Below are 16,852 nucleotides of genomic sequence, written 5' to 3' on the forward strand. Positions count from 1 at the left end.
AATGACCGGAGATCTTATAAGCATATCTATACCAGTGTGTCCCACAGCTAAAACTCAATGTATATTTTAAAATATAATTAATCTCTATTTATTTAAAAATCTGTCTTACTTTGTCAATTTGGGGAAAATGGTGATGTTCATAGACAAAATGGTGGCTTTCGGATCCATTTTTGATTGCCTTTCTTATAGTTTTATTCCCCAAACAAAAAGGTTGGTTTTAGCTTTTTTTAAAACAGCAATAACCACTAGCCCCTGTAACGTACAAAATAATTCTGCACGACAGGTTAACTCTGTATAAAGGGTCAGTTCTGCCAACAAAGAGTTCTCATTGTTCCTGCGCTGTATTTGAAGCTTTCCCAGCAATTACGGTATTTTTTATGTTTAACAACCTGCTGTTCATTCCTCTTACCTCATTTTATTTTCTGTGTATTTTATTCTTTCATGAAGTGTCAATAAAACAAGTGCCTGCAGTTTGCGCTCTAGAGTCTGAACATATAAAGCTGAACGCTGGAAGATTTGTGAATGCTGGGAACTGGCTGTTAATCTTTTGACATAATAAATGACACTTATAAGACAAAGCAGTGCCCAAATACAAGCAGTAAAAGCAGGGAGCAGTGCTGTTTGTGCTCCGTAGTATGTGTCACTAGTTATTCTTTCATTATTGCTAAACTGAATCTTGCCAAGTCTTATATCCCATGTAAGTATTAAATCAGGGCTAATAAATCTGCACTTCACTCCGGATTAGGGACAGTGTGGTCTTTTTATGTATTCTGATACCCCGTTAGCCTCTCTCCATTACCTGTACCTCTCTTCTATCATATTACCCTTTTGCACGCTCTCTCTATAGTCTGCCTTATTACAGCCTTTTACAGTTTTTCCCTCCTTAGTTTTCCTATAAGACCACAGCACTTCGGTGCATTGGCAGAGGGCCACAGCTGATGCCATAATGTAGGTCCGAGGCACCTGTCTCATATTAGTTATATTTATGCAGCGCTGCACAGAACCCACTATTCTAATACAACAAATGAACTGTGCATTTACAGGCAGTATTTCATGATTACACTTTATATACAAAATCTTTTAAATCAGTAAACAAAGTTGGATTAAAAGCTATTCGTAAATCAGAGGGACAGTAAGGGCCAGACGACGAGTGGAGCGATAACAGTTCCGTGAGAGTGAAAACAAAAGGGGTTTATTGCGTTTATTGCGGGGGTTTGCGCTTGTTTGGTTTATCGCTTGTATTACAAGTTAAAAGTAAACAACCGATTGAGCACAATTGAACATTATCTGATAATGATTTAACAAAAATATTGCACCTAAAAAGTCAAAAGGGCTAAAAGATATGAGGTCTCAGGTGTTAGAAACAAAAAAGGCAGGCAAAGGGTTTTAACAATGAGATACATACATATAGGATGTCAAAAAATAAAATAAAAATATATATATATATATATATATATATATACACACACACTCACTTAACAGGATCATAGTCCAATATACAGGGGCGCCAGAGAAATGTCCAATGACAAAAGTGATCACACTGTAGCGCACTAAAATTTTAGCACACTGGGAATCATTACAAATTATGCAAAAAAAGTCCGCACAGAACAAAGGGAATTCGCTGCTCCCTCCAATTACACCAGGTAAAATGTCTGTAATGGATCCTCTTTTGTTTTGAAAAGACAAAAACACAGAAGAGGCGCTTCCTAGTGCAGATCAATTGGTGACCAAATGATGACACAAACACTCTAATGATATTAGTACTCGCAAACACAGCAGCACCCAATTCAATATCGGCTCAAACTAGTTTTTACACAAGTTTGAGCCAATATTTAATTGAGTGAATTCCGGATTAAATTCCACATCTGAGCCTTGACAGTGAGCTGGAGCGCTGTGAGACTCCAGTCTGTGTCTATTAGCACAACAGAGTGCTGTAACGCTTGTGAGTATAAAACTTTCACCAACCTCTAAGCTTTTATGGTGCTTGATTGATCTGCACTAGGAAGTGTGTGTTGTGTGTTCTTTTTCATACCCAGTTCGGAGGTTGCAACTCAACTAACCGGTCAGTTTGGATGATATCCACAACAGTGAGCTGGAGCGCTAATAAATCTTCAGCCTGCACCCAAAAGCATGACGAGTGCTGCTGTGTTTGCGAGTACTAATATCACTAGAGTGTTTGTGTCATCATTTGGTCACCAATTAATCTGCACTAGGAAGCGCCCCTTCTGTGTTTTTGTCTTTTCAGAACAAAAGAGGATCTATTATATATTTATTTATATATGTGTACAAATGTATTTATATGTGTGTATATATATATTTACTAACATATATACACATATAAATACATATGTATAAATATATATACCTATGTATAAGTGCATTGGAGCCCTTTGCAGTTAAGTAGATGAAAACATATAAAAGCATATTTATGCAATATTCGTATTTAATAAAGTGTTACACTGTGTTTTCAGTGTAAATATTTCACATTCCAATGTTCTGCACGTAGCAGAATATGTTCTGAGTATTTTTAAATAGATATTTCTATTTTTATCTGTATATATCTATACCTATATATAATCATGTATCTATCTATCTATCTATCTATAGAACATATTCTGCTATGTGAAGAACACTGGAATGTGAAATATTCATAATACGCTCTCCGTATTCAGCATTGCACCGTGCTGCTGGTGTGAGCTGCTGGTGCAACGCCGCCCCCTGCAGATTCGCGGCCAATCAGCCACCAGCAGGGGGTGTCAATCAACCCGATTGTACCTGCAGGCTCGCCAGAAACACAGACCCTCAAGCGCCATCCGGAGCTTGATAAATGAGCCCCGTAGTTTGGCCCTAGAATGTGTTTCTTCAAAGGTTTACAAGCATTAGAGAAAAAGCATTGGAAGCAGCAAGTGAAAGGTGCTAATGTGCAACTGTACCTTTAATACAGATTAAAATCAAAGAAAGTTAATTTCCTCTAGGAATAATAATACCCATATGTGGATTTATATATTATAACTGCCACATGCAGATGTCACTTTGCTATTAGTGATATTGTCATAATATTGTCACATGCAGATGTCACTGTGCTATTAGTGATATTGTCATAATATTGTCACATGCAGATGTCACTTTGCTATTAGTGATATTGTCATAATATTGTCACATGCAGATGTCACTTTGCTATTAGTGATATTGTCATAATATTGTCACATGCAGATGTCACTGTGCTATTAGTGATATTGTCATAATATTGTCACATGCAGATGTCACTGTGCTATTAGTGATATTGTCATAATATTGTCACATGCAGATGTCACTTTGCTATTAGTGATATTGTCATAATATTGTCACATGCAGATGTCGCTTTGCTATTAGTGATTTTGTCATAATATTGTCACATGCAGATGTCGCTTTGCTATTAGTGATATTGTCATAATATTGTCACATGCAGATGTCACTTTGCTATTAGTGATATTGTCATAATATTGTCACATGCAGATGTCGCTTTGCTATTAGTGATATTGTCATAATATTGTCACATGCAGATGTCACTGTGCTATTAGTGATACTATCATATTGTCACACGCAGATACTGCTTTGCTATCTATGATAGTGTCATCATATTATCACATACAGATGTCAGAGCTATTGTTAAAGTTAATCTGTGTGTGACACTGTCGCACGCAGATGTCACTGTGCTAATATTGATACTATCATCATATTGTCACTCGCAGATACTGCTGTGCTAATAGTGATACTGTCATAAAACTGTCACATGCAGATGTCACTGTACTAAAAGTGATAGTCATAACACTGTCACACGCAGATGTCACTGTGCTAATATTGATACTATCATATCATCACTCCCAGATACTGCTGTGCTAATAGTGATACTGTCATAAAACCGTCACATGCAGATGTCACTGTACTAATAGTGATACTGTCATAAAACTGTCACACGCAGATGTCACTGTACTAAAAGTGATACAGTCATAACACTGTCACACGCAGATGTCAATGTGCTAATAGTGATACTGTCATAAAACTATCACACACAGATGTCACTGTGCTAATAGTGATACTGTCATAACATTGTCACACGCAGATGTCATTGTGCTAATAGTGATACTGTCATAAAACTGTCACACGCAAATGTCACTGTACTAATAGTAATACTGTCATAACACTGTCACACGCAGATGTCATTGTGCTAATAGTGATACTGTCATAAAACTGTCACACACAGATGTCATTGTGCTAATAGTGATACTGTCATAAAACTGTCACACGCAAATGTCACTGTGCTAATAGTGTCACTATCATAACACTGTCACTCGCAGATGTCTCTGTGCTAATAGTGATACTGTCATACGCAGATGTCACTGTGTTAATAGCAATACTGTCATTACACTGTTACACGCAGATGTCACTGTGCTAATAGTGATACTGTCATAACACTGTCACACGCAAATGTCACTGTGCTAATGGTGATACTGTCATAACACTGTCACACGCAAATGTCACTGTGCTAATGGTGATACTGTCATACGCAGATGTCACTGTGCTAATAGCGATACTGTCATTACACTGTCACACGCAGATGTCACTGTGCTGATAGTGATACTGTCATAACACTGTCACACGCAAATGTCACTGTGCTAATGGTGATACTGTGATAACACTGTCACACACAAATGTCACTGTGCTAATGGTGATACTGTGATAACACTGTCACATACAGATGTCTCTGTGCTAATAGTGATACTGTCATAAAACTGTCACACGTAGATGTCATTGTGCTTATAGTGATAATGTCAGAATATTGTCACACACAGATGTCACTGTATTAATAGCGACACTGTCACAATATTGTCACCTGCTAATGTCACCCTGTTACTTGTTTGAGTAAAAATACATTCATTTCATAGTATTTAAAACCAACTCACCTCACTTCTCAAGAGACTCTTCACACTACACTTATGTGGACACGATATTACGACTGACGGACAAGACATCTCTTCATGTTTCTAGAAAGTAAATGTTCATAAGGTCACTTCACTGTTTATGTAACACGTATAAAGATACAGCAGTGACACAGAGAAAAGGCAAATTAAATGTGGTACAAAAAAACCTTTGTGAAGGAAGTCATATGGGGTTAGCTAAAGGGACACTGTAGTGACATAGTATAGTTAGCTGAACGCACTAAATTGCAAGTAAAACAAGTGGGGTTTTAGATTTTTGCAAACTGACAGATACTGTAGGATGGAAAACTGACAATTTACACATGGACTTTTTTTTTGCTCCTAAAATAAAGTATTTAAAAAAATAAATGCAGTACTATGTAACAGTCGTTTGTTTTACTTTCAGCACAACTGACTTTACAAATAGTTCGGAATCAGTTGAGATAAAGAGGTCAATAGATTCTGTTGCTGTATAGAGTACCTGCATTTCTACCAATGGTACTTGGTTTTTGCAGTATTTACATGGCGTTTCGCGATATTTGCATGTCTTTTCTATATGGTCACTCAAGTCCTTTCTTATGATCTTTTCTTTGCAGTCAGTACGGGGGCAGGAGAGCTCTTCAAACTGGCAGTCACTTTTGAGGTGAATCTATAAGAAATAAAGACAAATTTGTCATCTTTTACCATTATAAATAAAACTTCTAGGTTAAGGGCTATAAATCAGAGACACATTGACACCACAATTTTTCAATACTCTAAAAATACTTTAAAATAATTATTATTATTATCATAATTAAAGGGATATTAAACCCAAATTTTCTTTCATGATTCAGATAGAGCATGCAATTTTAAGCAAGCTTGTAATTTACTCCTATATAAATTTTTCTTCGTTCTCTTTGTGTCTTTATTTGAAAAGCATGACTAAGTTTAGGAGCCAGACCATTTTTGGTTCAGCACCTGGGTACCGCTTGTTGATTGGAGGCTAAATGAATAACTGAGTTATACAAAAGGAGAGGAATGCCCCGCCCTTGAGCACAATCAATAGTAGTTGTATACAAAGTAGCCTACAGATACGGTGGCTCTCAAGCTTACAATCTAAAGGGGAGGGAATGGAAACAGAACGTAAAGGAGATGGGAAATACGTCTGATATGAGGCAGGGTGAACTGAGCGATGACCGAGGAAACAATGAGAAAAGAAAGTGTGTGGATCATATGAGGTGTAGAAAAGTGTGAATGTGGCAGTGGCAGTAAAGTAGTCTCTCTATCCTGGATTATAATGATTAGTCCAGTAGTTAAAGGGACAGTCTAGACCCAATACATCATTTTGATTACTTGTTACATACCAGAGAAGCCTCCTGCAAATGGTCCCACATCTATAAGCTCATTAGAAGTACATGAAGCATTTAAAGGGACACAAAACCCCACATTTTTCTTGCATGATTCAGATAGAGAATACAATTTTAAAAAAAGTTTCCCATTTACTTGTATTATCAAATTTGGTTTGTTCTCTTGGTATTCTTTGTTGAAGAGCTATCTAGATAGGTAGCATGCACATGTCAGGAGCTCTACATGATAGGAAATACTGCTGCCATCTAGAGGTTTTGCTAACGTATAACATTGTTGCAAAACAGCTGCCATATAAACCTGAAGACACGTGCACACTCCTGTACTTACTTTCCTGCTTTACAACAAAGGATAACACAAAAATGAAGAACATTTGACAATAAAAGTAAATTGGGAGGCTGTTTAAAATGATATGCACTATCTGAATCATGAAATAATCTTTTGGGGGCTTTATGTCCCTTTAAATATTCATCATTTGTTAGGAGTTGACAATGTCCACCAAGCTCCACCCACCTATTGCAGGTATATTTTGTAACGTTTCTCTAATCGTTTGCTAAACTGTCATACAAGAAAGCAGTGGGCGAAGCTTGGCGGGGTTTTTTTCGGCTGCTAACAAAAAAAGATTATTTAAAAGTTTATAGATGTGAAACCTGTTGCAAGATGCTGGTCTGGTATGTAACAATAAGTAATAAAGAACAATCTAGACTGTCCCTTTAAATATCAAAATAACAAGAGTATTGCAGTATGCAGTTATATCTGTTTTTATTGAACTAAGATTACATAGTAAAAGACAAGCTTTTGAGAGTTTCCTCTTCCTCAAGTCTGAAGCAATGCTGATCAATATGATAGAATTGCTCATTGATGTCTTGGACAGAAGGGGGCTATGAAGTCCTTTTGTCCCAACCTGACCATCATCTCCTTGTCCCAAGAAAATCAGGAGAGTGATAAATTTCAGCCTTGCAGACAAAGGCACCACCCCAGCCGGCACATGTTACAACAAAGTCAAGTATAATTCCCACTTTATTTTTCTACCCAGGAATCTCCATCCTCAGGTTGCCTATAAAACTATTTCAATAAACTTTGCAAAATGTCTGCATCCAAATAAAATAATAAAAGCTGCTGATCTTTATTAGGCAGTGACTAACTTACACGGAAGTACTAAACTTTCTAATGTACTCCTATTATCAAATTTTCTTTGTTCTTTTGGTATCTATATTTGAAAAGCGGGAATTTAAGCTTTGGAGTCGGCCCATTTTTGGTTTAGCATCTAGGTAGCGCTTGCTGATTTGTGACTTAATGTAGCCACCAATCAGCAAGCGCTACCCAGGGTGCTAAAACATAAATGGGCAGGCTTCTTAGCTTACTTTCATGCTTTTTCAAATAAAGATACCAAGAGAGTGAAGAAAAATTGATAATAGGAGTAAATTAGAAAGTTGCTTAACATTGTATGCTCTATCTGAATCTCGAAAGAAAAAAATTGGGTTTAATATCCCTTTAACAATCAGCAGGACTGTATACTCCCAAAACAGCCCAGGGGATGTGTAAAAGATGCCAATCATGGTATAAAAAAAAAAAGACAAAAACAGTCACCGTTTATGCACAAGCATTATGCGGGGCATTTTTATATACTTTTAATCATGGCTTCTTTTAAAAAAAAATAATAATAAAATAAATAAATATATATATATATATATATATATACTGACCATATTGCCGCTTTAATAAGGGACACATATGATAAATACATATGTCAGGGTTCTTATATAAAACATTTCTTTAAACAGCTCTGAAAGCATCCCTGTTTTCATATATATATAGGGTGACCATATTGCCGCTTTAAAAAGGGACACATATGAAAAATACATATGTGTCCCTTTTTAAAGCGGCAATATGGTCACCCTATATATATATGAAAACAGCTTCCACCATTCAGATACAGCATCTTACTCAATAGTTTCAGCAAATTTTTCACAAATATTCAAACACATTAAGATAATAACCGGCTACCTGCTTCATTATTTGTAGGTTATTCTACCACCTTAAACCATCTGTACTACAAATGTCAGGGTTTAAGCCTCACCAATAGGTTGCCAAGGGTGATCTGATCTCTGCAGCCTCTGCCTTCATTTCTGCAGCACATGAGAAGTGCGAGGACTTCTCTTCGACAGCAATTATCCCTAAACACCTGGAATTAAAGAAATAAATGGTTATTTAATGCTGTATAGAATATTTGATCTTGTGAATTAATAACATTTATCAAAGAACAAATCAAGCAATTAAAAAAAGAATGCCAGATTGCAGATTATGACTGGCACTAGCATGGCAGCCAGCAGCTATGGTTTTACTCATTATCATTTACAGGAACGGCAAGAAAATGAATGCTATTCTGGCAAACCTCGTTATAAGATGTACACACCCCTATGTATTAGATATTACAGGCATTACAGCAACAATCCCACACAGAGAAAGCTTTTTATGCATTAACCTGCTGACTGCCAGAAGCAGGTGCCCTCAGTGGTAAAAAAAGGGAATTACACACTTAGAGCCTGATATTCCGCTTGTTGGTACGGCTTAAAAAAAAAAATATGTAGAAACAAATTTTTATCTTGAGGAATGTTTATGTTGCTAAGTACAAGTAGTGTTCTTTATGTGAAACAGGGACCCCTACATTACAATACAAGGTCTAAAAAATATCCAGAAGATGTTGTGCGATTGCTCTCCATGCTGGCGAGGTTTTGATGTAAAAAAATGTAAAAGTTCTTATTCCCATCACTGACAGATCTTAAAGGGACAGTCTACTCCAAAAATGTTATTGTTTAAAAAGATAGATAATCCCTTTATTACCATTCCACAGTTTTGCACAACCAACACTGTTATATTAATACGCTTTTTACCTCTGAATACCTTGTATCTAAGCCTCTTCTGACAGCCCCCCTTATCACTTGCATTTTAGCCAATTAGTGCTGTGTCCTGCACAACACCACGGTAGAGAGCACAATGTTATCTATATGGCACACATGAAGTGGCAGGTGCTTGTTGTGAAAAGCTAATAAACAAGCATGCGATAAGAGGCTGTCTGTAGTGGCTTAGAAACAGGCAGAAATGTAGAGATTTAAATGTTATAAAGTATATTAATATAACAATGTTGGTTGTGCAAAGCTGGGGAATGGCTAGTAAAGTCGTTATTTATCTTTTTAAACAATAACAATTTTGGTGTAGACTGTCTCTTTAAAGGGACATTAAACACTTTGAGATGGTAATATAAAATGATAAATTGTATATATAAAACAACTCTGCAATATATTTTCATTATTTATTTTGTCCTCTTTCCCTGTAATTCCATTCTGAAATTGTGAGCTTTTCAGTTCCTGTTAGAAATGGAAGTGCAGAACACTGTTAAATCCAGCACAACCATTGGCTGCACACTCTAGTGACCTATTTATAACCGTCCCTAATTGGCCACAGCAGAGAAGGTAACACAAGTTACAACATGGCAGCTCCCAGTGTTTTATAGACACTAAAACTTTACACTTATTTTGTAACTTTTTAAACAACTAATGAAACTTTAAAAAATGCATCTACATGTTAGTCATGGACTAATCTTTTCTTTGAATGCATCATTCTATCTAGCATGTATTTAGTGTTTAATGTCCCTTTAATGCTGGTTATTTCTCAATGAGAGGGGATTTTCATGCTAACAATGTATCTTTTTAAAACAAACATACTGAACAATTAACTACAAAACTGGAAAATGAACCTGAAGGGTGCTTAATTGCAGGAAAGACATGTTAATCATCTGTGAGCAATGTCCTATGCTCTAACTGCCTACGAAGGTTTACATTATTGTTTAGGGGAAAAAAACCTGCTGGGCACAACTGCTGTAGGAAAATGATAGGCCAACAGTCCAATAAAACACTGGTGACTCACACTGTTTAACTCTATACAGTATTTGTTTTTATATAGAAAGTAGGCAACAGAAATTTACCTTTAGAAGATGACTAAAAACAGAATTTATGCTTACCTGATAAATTACTTTCTCTTACGGTGTATCCAGTCCACGGATTCATCCTTACTTGTGGGATATTCTCATTCCCTACAGGAAGTGGCAAAGAGAGCACACGGCAGAGCTGTCCATATAGCTCCCCCTCAGGCTCCGCCCCCCCAAGTCATTCGACCGGTGCAGTGGTGACTGTAGTTTTAAACAAAAATTTTTTTTATCCTGACTTAAATGCCAGGGCGGGCCGTGGACTGGATACACCGTAAGAGAAAGTAATTTATCAGGTAAGCATAAATTCTGTTTTCTCTTACAAGGTGTATCCAGTCGACGGCTTCATCCTTACTTGTGGGATACCAATACCAAAGCTTTAGGACACGGATGAAGGGAGGGAACAAGTCAGGTAACCTAAACGGAAGGCACCACTGCTTGCAAAACCTTTCTCCCAAAAATAGCCTCCGAAGAAGCAAAAGTATTGAATTTGTAAAATTTGGCAAAAGTATGCAGTGAAGACCAAGTCGCTGCCTTACAAATCTGTTCAACAGAAGCCTCATTCTTGAAAGCCCATGTGGAAGCCACAGCTCTGGTAGAATGAGCTGTAATTCGTTTAGGAGGCTGCTGTCCAGCAGTCTCATAAGTCAATCGGATGATGCTTTTCAGCCAGAAGGAAAGAGAGGTAGCAGTCGCTTTCTGACCTCTCCTCTTACCAGAATAGACAACAAACAAGGATGATGTTTGTCTGAAATCTAACACCACATTCACTTTACCCTCCCGTGGAGATGTTACTTGTTAGAGCGGCAAAGAGAATGACTGGGGGGGCGGAACCTGAGGGGGAGCTATATGGACAGCTCTGCTGTGTGCTCTCTCTGCCACTTCCTCTAATGAGAATATCCCACAAGTAAGGATGAATCCGTGGACTGGATACACCTTGTAAGAGAAATATTGTTTATTAACGCCAAGTCCCCTCAAAGTTGAAGCGTTACAGTGTTTATAAGCTTTCTTCGCCAGTCAGCTGGTACATTAAGCATAAGGGGTCATTAAAGGGACACTCTAGACCAGTGATTTTCAACCACTGTGCCGCGGCACACTAGTGTGCCGTGAGAGATTGTCAGGTGTGCCACCGTGAATTGGTCCCATCTTGCTTAAGAGCACTCCTGAAGCGGAACAAAAGTTGATAGCTGCTGCTACCCTACGCACTCATCCGGATACGCGGGGACTCTCTCAACTCCCACACAGTTCTCTGGAGGGTCGGGGCTCCGCTCCGGAGATTTCACTCACCTCAGCTGCATTACACAAGTTCCTATCAAGGAGATCTGAGCAAGAGAAGACCCGTCAAGCCAGTGCGCATATATATGCTGTATTAAGCTACAATGTGTGATTTTGTAAAATTTTGGGATGGTGGTGTGCAGCAGGATTTTTTAATGAAAAAAAAAAAAAAAATGTGCCATGGCAAAAAAAAGGTTGAAAATCACTGCTCTAGACTAAATACTTATTTTTCATTACTTATTGTCACATACCAAATATCTTGCAACAGGTTTCACATCTATAAGCTTGCAACAAGTACATGAAACTTTTAAAAAATGGTCGCCAGGCTCCGCCCACAGCTTTCTTCTTGTCCAGTTAGCTCTTTACTTGTATGACATGTTTAACATTTTTCAGTTAGCTATTTTAAATTGCACATGCACAAGTCAGCTTGTGCAAGTAGGAAAACTTATTTAAGAGTCGATCGTGATTGGAGAAACGTAACATACCAAAATATACATGCAATAGATGGGAGGAGCTTGGTGGCCAATTTCGGCTCCTAACAAACAATGAATAATTAAATGTACTTCTTACAAGCTTATAGATATACTAAGAAATATTATGTATTGGGTCTAGACCACTGGTTTGCAAACCTGTCCTCAGGACTCCCTAACAGACCAGATTGTGAGGATATCTGAACAGCTGATTAGTAAACCTGGTTATTTTACCTGCTCTCACCCAAGGTAATCCTGAAAATCTGGCCTGTAAGGGAGGCCTGAGGGCAGGTTTGAAAACAAGTGGTCTAGACTGTCCCTTTAACTTCCATTATATTGTCATGGTCAAACAGTGACATGCTATGGTGATCAAAGGGACAAAAAGAAAATAATGTGTTATTATTGCACTGTTGCATATACTATACTACTACTTGCATATAAACCAAGGGGTGTTCACAATTGTTTAGAAAAGTTTATCTAATGATTTATCTATAAAAATAAAAATTGATTAGACAAACTCTTATAAAGGCGGCGATCGACCCATAAGTGTTTAAACCCTGCAAAGAGGTAAAACACATAAAGTCAGCTCTAGAGCAGCAATGCACTACTGAGGACTCACTGAACACACGTGCTTAGCCAACGACAAGAGACATATAGGTGTAGCCACCAATCACCAGCTAGCTCCATACAACATTACTGCTCCTGAGCCTACCTACATGTAGATTAGTTTTTTTTATAGTATATGTTAAATTGAAAAGTCTTCTAAAATTGCATGTTCTGACTGAATTTTAATTTTGGCATAAAAGTTTAAAACTAAAAAGTTCTTTAAGATTGTTATCACTGGACTCCTGCAAAGGGGGTTAAACAAACTTTTAAAGCTGAACAAATCTGATGAGCCAATGACATGGAAATATGAGGATAGCCACCAATCAGCCTCTAACTCCCATTAGCGCATTCCTTCTCCTGAGCCTACTTAGGTATGCTTTTCAACAAAGGACACCTAGGGAACAAAGTTCATTTTATAACAGAAGTTGAAAAGTCTCTTAAAAATGCATGCTCTATCTGAACCCTGAAAGTTTAATTTTGACTTTCGTGTCCCTTTAAGAGTTAGAAATATTGTATATTTTTTTGAAACATATAAAAATGGTGACAAAATAATTTGTGAAACTAAATGTATCTCTTCATCTTAGTATCTGTTGATGGAAATTAGCACCGATCCATGATAGCATACTGAGGTAGGCTCAGGAAAGTGCATATTTATTGAGCACAATATTTCAGATACGCTTGCAAGGTTTGTAACAATGTAATACATATAGTGCTCAAGTCACATGCACATTTCCCAGGCCTATCTAAATATGCTGTCATGTAAAGGAGCCAGGCCAAACAACATTTCAAAGATGTAACAGATTGATGTGGTTGTGGTTACCAACAACTTATTGTGATGTTTTGATACAGCCTGTAGCACAGTAATGCAATCTTACTCATGATCTCACATGACAAAATGTTTGCTGCAGTAGTTTTCCAATATCCAAATTCCACCCACAACTTGCCATGTTTGGATGAGCCAATCCAGGTTTGTGCTAGCAGCTGTTAAGGCTAGCCACGGTCATTATGTTAGTATTAAGTGCTAAAGCTAATTAGGGACAGATATGTAGTAGGGTTAGTCTTGATAAGTCAGCAGGGTGTATTTCAAGTTTTAAAAATGAGAAAATCCCCAATTTTGAGAGTTAAATTACATTAAGGGGGCAAAATAAATATTGAAAATATACTGCAAAGTTGTTTCACTATTCATAACAAAACATGTTAAAATAAAATCTCAAGGTATTTACTGTCCCTTTAAAAAGAAGCAATTCCAAAAATATCCATTGGGTGTAAAAGTCCAACTACAACAGAACTAAACCGGTTTTATTTCACTTTCTCTTACTATTTATCAGATCATCAGATGTTTGCTAAGAAATACCCCTGGCACCGTGATAGGGAGACAGATAGAACCGGTCAGCACAATCCTACGAGAGCTGATACTTTTCTAAAGAAATATCCTGTAAACAAGCTTCCTGATTCATTTTGGGACTTTCCAGGGCTTTCTAACTCAATGAAACAAATAGAGTCTAACAGCTGACATCTGCAAAGCACCATGCAGCCTTATATTCAAGGCTCATTATCTTTGGCAGGCAAGACGTTTTGCTTCAAGGAGTGCAGGTGTGAGCCCTATGTCTACACAAAGCCCACACATTACACTTAACTCTTTAAAACTCGTTGCTTTTCCAGCCGTTTTAGCAATCAGGGGCCAACTAGAAGCACTGTCAGTAAAACTTCTGTGTGCGTTTATAACCCAACCATAAATTACATTTTGTTTAGAAGAGGTTTGTGCTTGGTCTACCGTAGTGCAGTGTTTTCAAGTCCCAATAACAGACAAAACTTTATAAAAATGTATTTCCGGGTTTAGATAGAGCAGCAATTTTAAGCAATTTCCTATATTTACTCCTATTAACAAATTTTCTTCGTTCTCTTGCTATCTTTATTTGAAAATGCAGGAAAGTACGGTTAGGAGCCGGCCCATTTTTTATTCAGAACATGGGTAGAGCTTGCTGATTGGTTTGCTACATTTAGCCACCAATCAGCAAGCGCTACCCAGATGCTGAACCAAAAATGGGCCGGCTCTTAAGCTTACATTTCTGCTTTTTCAAATAAAGAAAGCAATAGAACGAAAAACTATTGATACTAGGAGTAAATTAGAAAATTGCTTAAAATTGCATGCTCTATCTGAATCATGAAAGAAAAAAAATATGTGGGTTTAGTGTCCCTTTAAGAATTTTACTTCTTAAAGGGGCAGTCAAGTCAAAATTACTTTCACGATTCAGACAGCGCACACAATGTTAAACAACTTTCCAATTTACTTCTATTGTCTATAAGCTCAATCTTTTTATATTTACACTTTCTGAGGTACCAGCTCCTACTGAGCATGTGCAAGATTCACAGGATATACATATACGCTATTCTGGTCCTTTCAGCTCTTCACTATCCTACTCACTCTGAATGAACTTCCTTTGCTCAGTGAAATCTTTTAAAAAGAATATGAATGTCAAAATGAAACTTTAATGATTCAGATAGAGTATGACATTTGCCAATTTACATCCATTGCCAAACATTGTTTTTATGTGCTCACTTTCTCACACCTCTCAACCGTCCTGCACCCTCTATGTCCTGAGCCATGCCCCCTGGGCCCACCTAGATATGCTCACTTATATCCATGTCCCTTTTTATGTAACCCCACCCTTCCATGCACAGCCCTGTCCACAAGAAACCGGTGGGCTAATGCCCATAAACTCCCAAATCCTGAAAATCATCCGGCAGATGTTGGGAGATATGCTTTCTGAGACACCATGTACTGAGCATGTGCAAGAGGAGTCTGTGATTGGCTGATACCTTGCACATGATACAGGTAAATGAAGAAAAACTCTGATATTTGTCAGAAACAAATCTACTGTTCATGTGAAATTAAAGGTTATAGCATTTTTATTATCCATTTGTTATTTGTTATACTTCTGTATTACATTGTGATTTAAATAACACCTGTTAGCAGCACCATAGCATGAAATAGTTGCCAAGTGTCTTGGGACAATTCTGGTCTTTGACTTCCTGTCCTGTGATATCATTTTCCCAGCAGTCTTTGTAAAAAATCTACCCTGACCTCTGAGCTTGGCATGGATGCCTGACTGTGGAAATCAGACATGAGGTCTGAGATGGTGTCATGTGTTTGCACATTGCGGCATCTGAGTCTACTCTACCTTAGATATATTATTTTATTATTTTGCTTCTAATGTAATTTGATCACCTGGCATCTGTGAATCTCCAGCAGTTTACAGAATAGATTGAATAATACAATATTTAATATTATGTGCAAACAGCTGAGGTGGTCAGTACTTCTATAACCTACTGGTGTTTGGTGGGAGGAGCAAGGCCGTGGGTGTATGTGTATGGGGGGAGGTGTTGAGAGTAAGGTTGGACATAGTCAGGGCATAATATGGTGACTGATAAGGTCCCTAGAAACTGACATTTGCCCTAATGGGGAGGGGGGACAGCGAACAGACATCCCAACCTGTGACAATCTCACACAATGCAGGATGGTTGGGAGGTCTCTATGATGAACAGGCTAAATCTGTTAAATTACAAAAGCTATGAATAACAGCTAGAAAAGTGTTTTCTGATAAAAACACCACTGCAAAGCCACTGGAAAACCTCACAATTACTAACTTATTTTAAATGCACCAGAATGTCTTTGGACTAGATTACAAATGGAGAGCAATCGTACAGGGTGTGTTTGCTTTGCTCAACCCTGTGCAAAGAATAACGCGCATCTGGTATTACAAGTAGATGGTTAAAGAACGTTAAATATAGTAGAATTGGATAGTCCAACACATAATAAAAAGACAATACAATAGCACTTAGGTCCTGATATTTAAAGAGTCTCCAGCTTGGAGAAAATTGTAGTTCAGACTTCACAACGGCTGAACTCACTGAATTTTCAAAAGAAAAAGGGCAGAACCCTCAAGCACAGCGAGATCCCCCTCATTTATATATGTGAAGCAGAGACAAACCCAGTGTAATATAGCACTGCATGATATAAGATTTGTGTTACACTTACACTTTGTCCATTACATTTTATATTACTATACATTTCAGATCGAGTCCTTTCAGTATTATTGCATTTAAGCTTTGCACTTTCTCATTTGTATTTTAATACATTTAAATGTTGAATCTAGCAGTGATTCCACATGTTCTGATTATGCTTTGCAAGTTTCTGTGTTACTTTAATAACT

General features: G+C 37.5%; 1 protein-coding gene across 2 annotated transcripts in view; it reads right to left on the reverse strand.

Moving 5' to 3' along the window:
• Positions 1 to 16,852, reverse strand: part of TRAF3 (TNF receptor associated factor 3) — a 346,334-nt gene that overhangs the window by 87,698 nt on the left and 241,784 nt on the right. For both annotated transcript variants that reach the window (XM_053697427.1, XM_053697428.1), the window contains exons 4-6: positions 8,383 to 8,487; positions 5,440 to 5,607; positions 4,944 to 5,024 (exon numbers count right to left, since the gene is read on the reverse strand). In XM_053697427.1, coding sequence (XP_053553402.1) covers positions 4,944 to 5,024; positions 5,440 to 5,607; positions 8,383 to 8,487 — 354 coding nt within the window. The remainder of the gene's footprint in view (positions 1 to 4,943; positions 5,025 to 5,439; positions 5,608 to 8,382; positions 8,488 to 16,852) is intronic.

The sequence above is a fragment of the Bombina bombina genome, chromosome 1 (genome assembly GCF_027579735.1).
Source record: "Bombina bombina isolate aBomBom1 chromosome 1, aBomBom1.pri, whole genome shotgun sequence".
Lineage (NCBI taxonomy): Eukaryota > Metazoa > Chordata > Amphibia > Anura > Bombinatoridae > Bombina > Bombina bombina.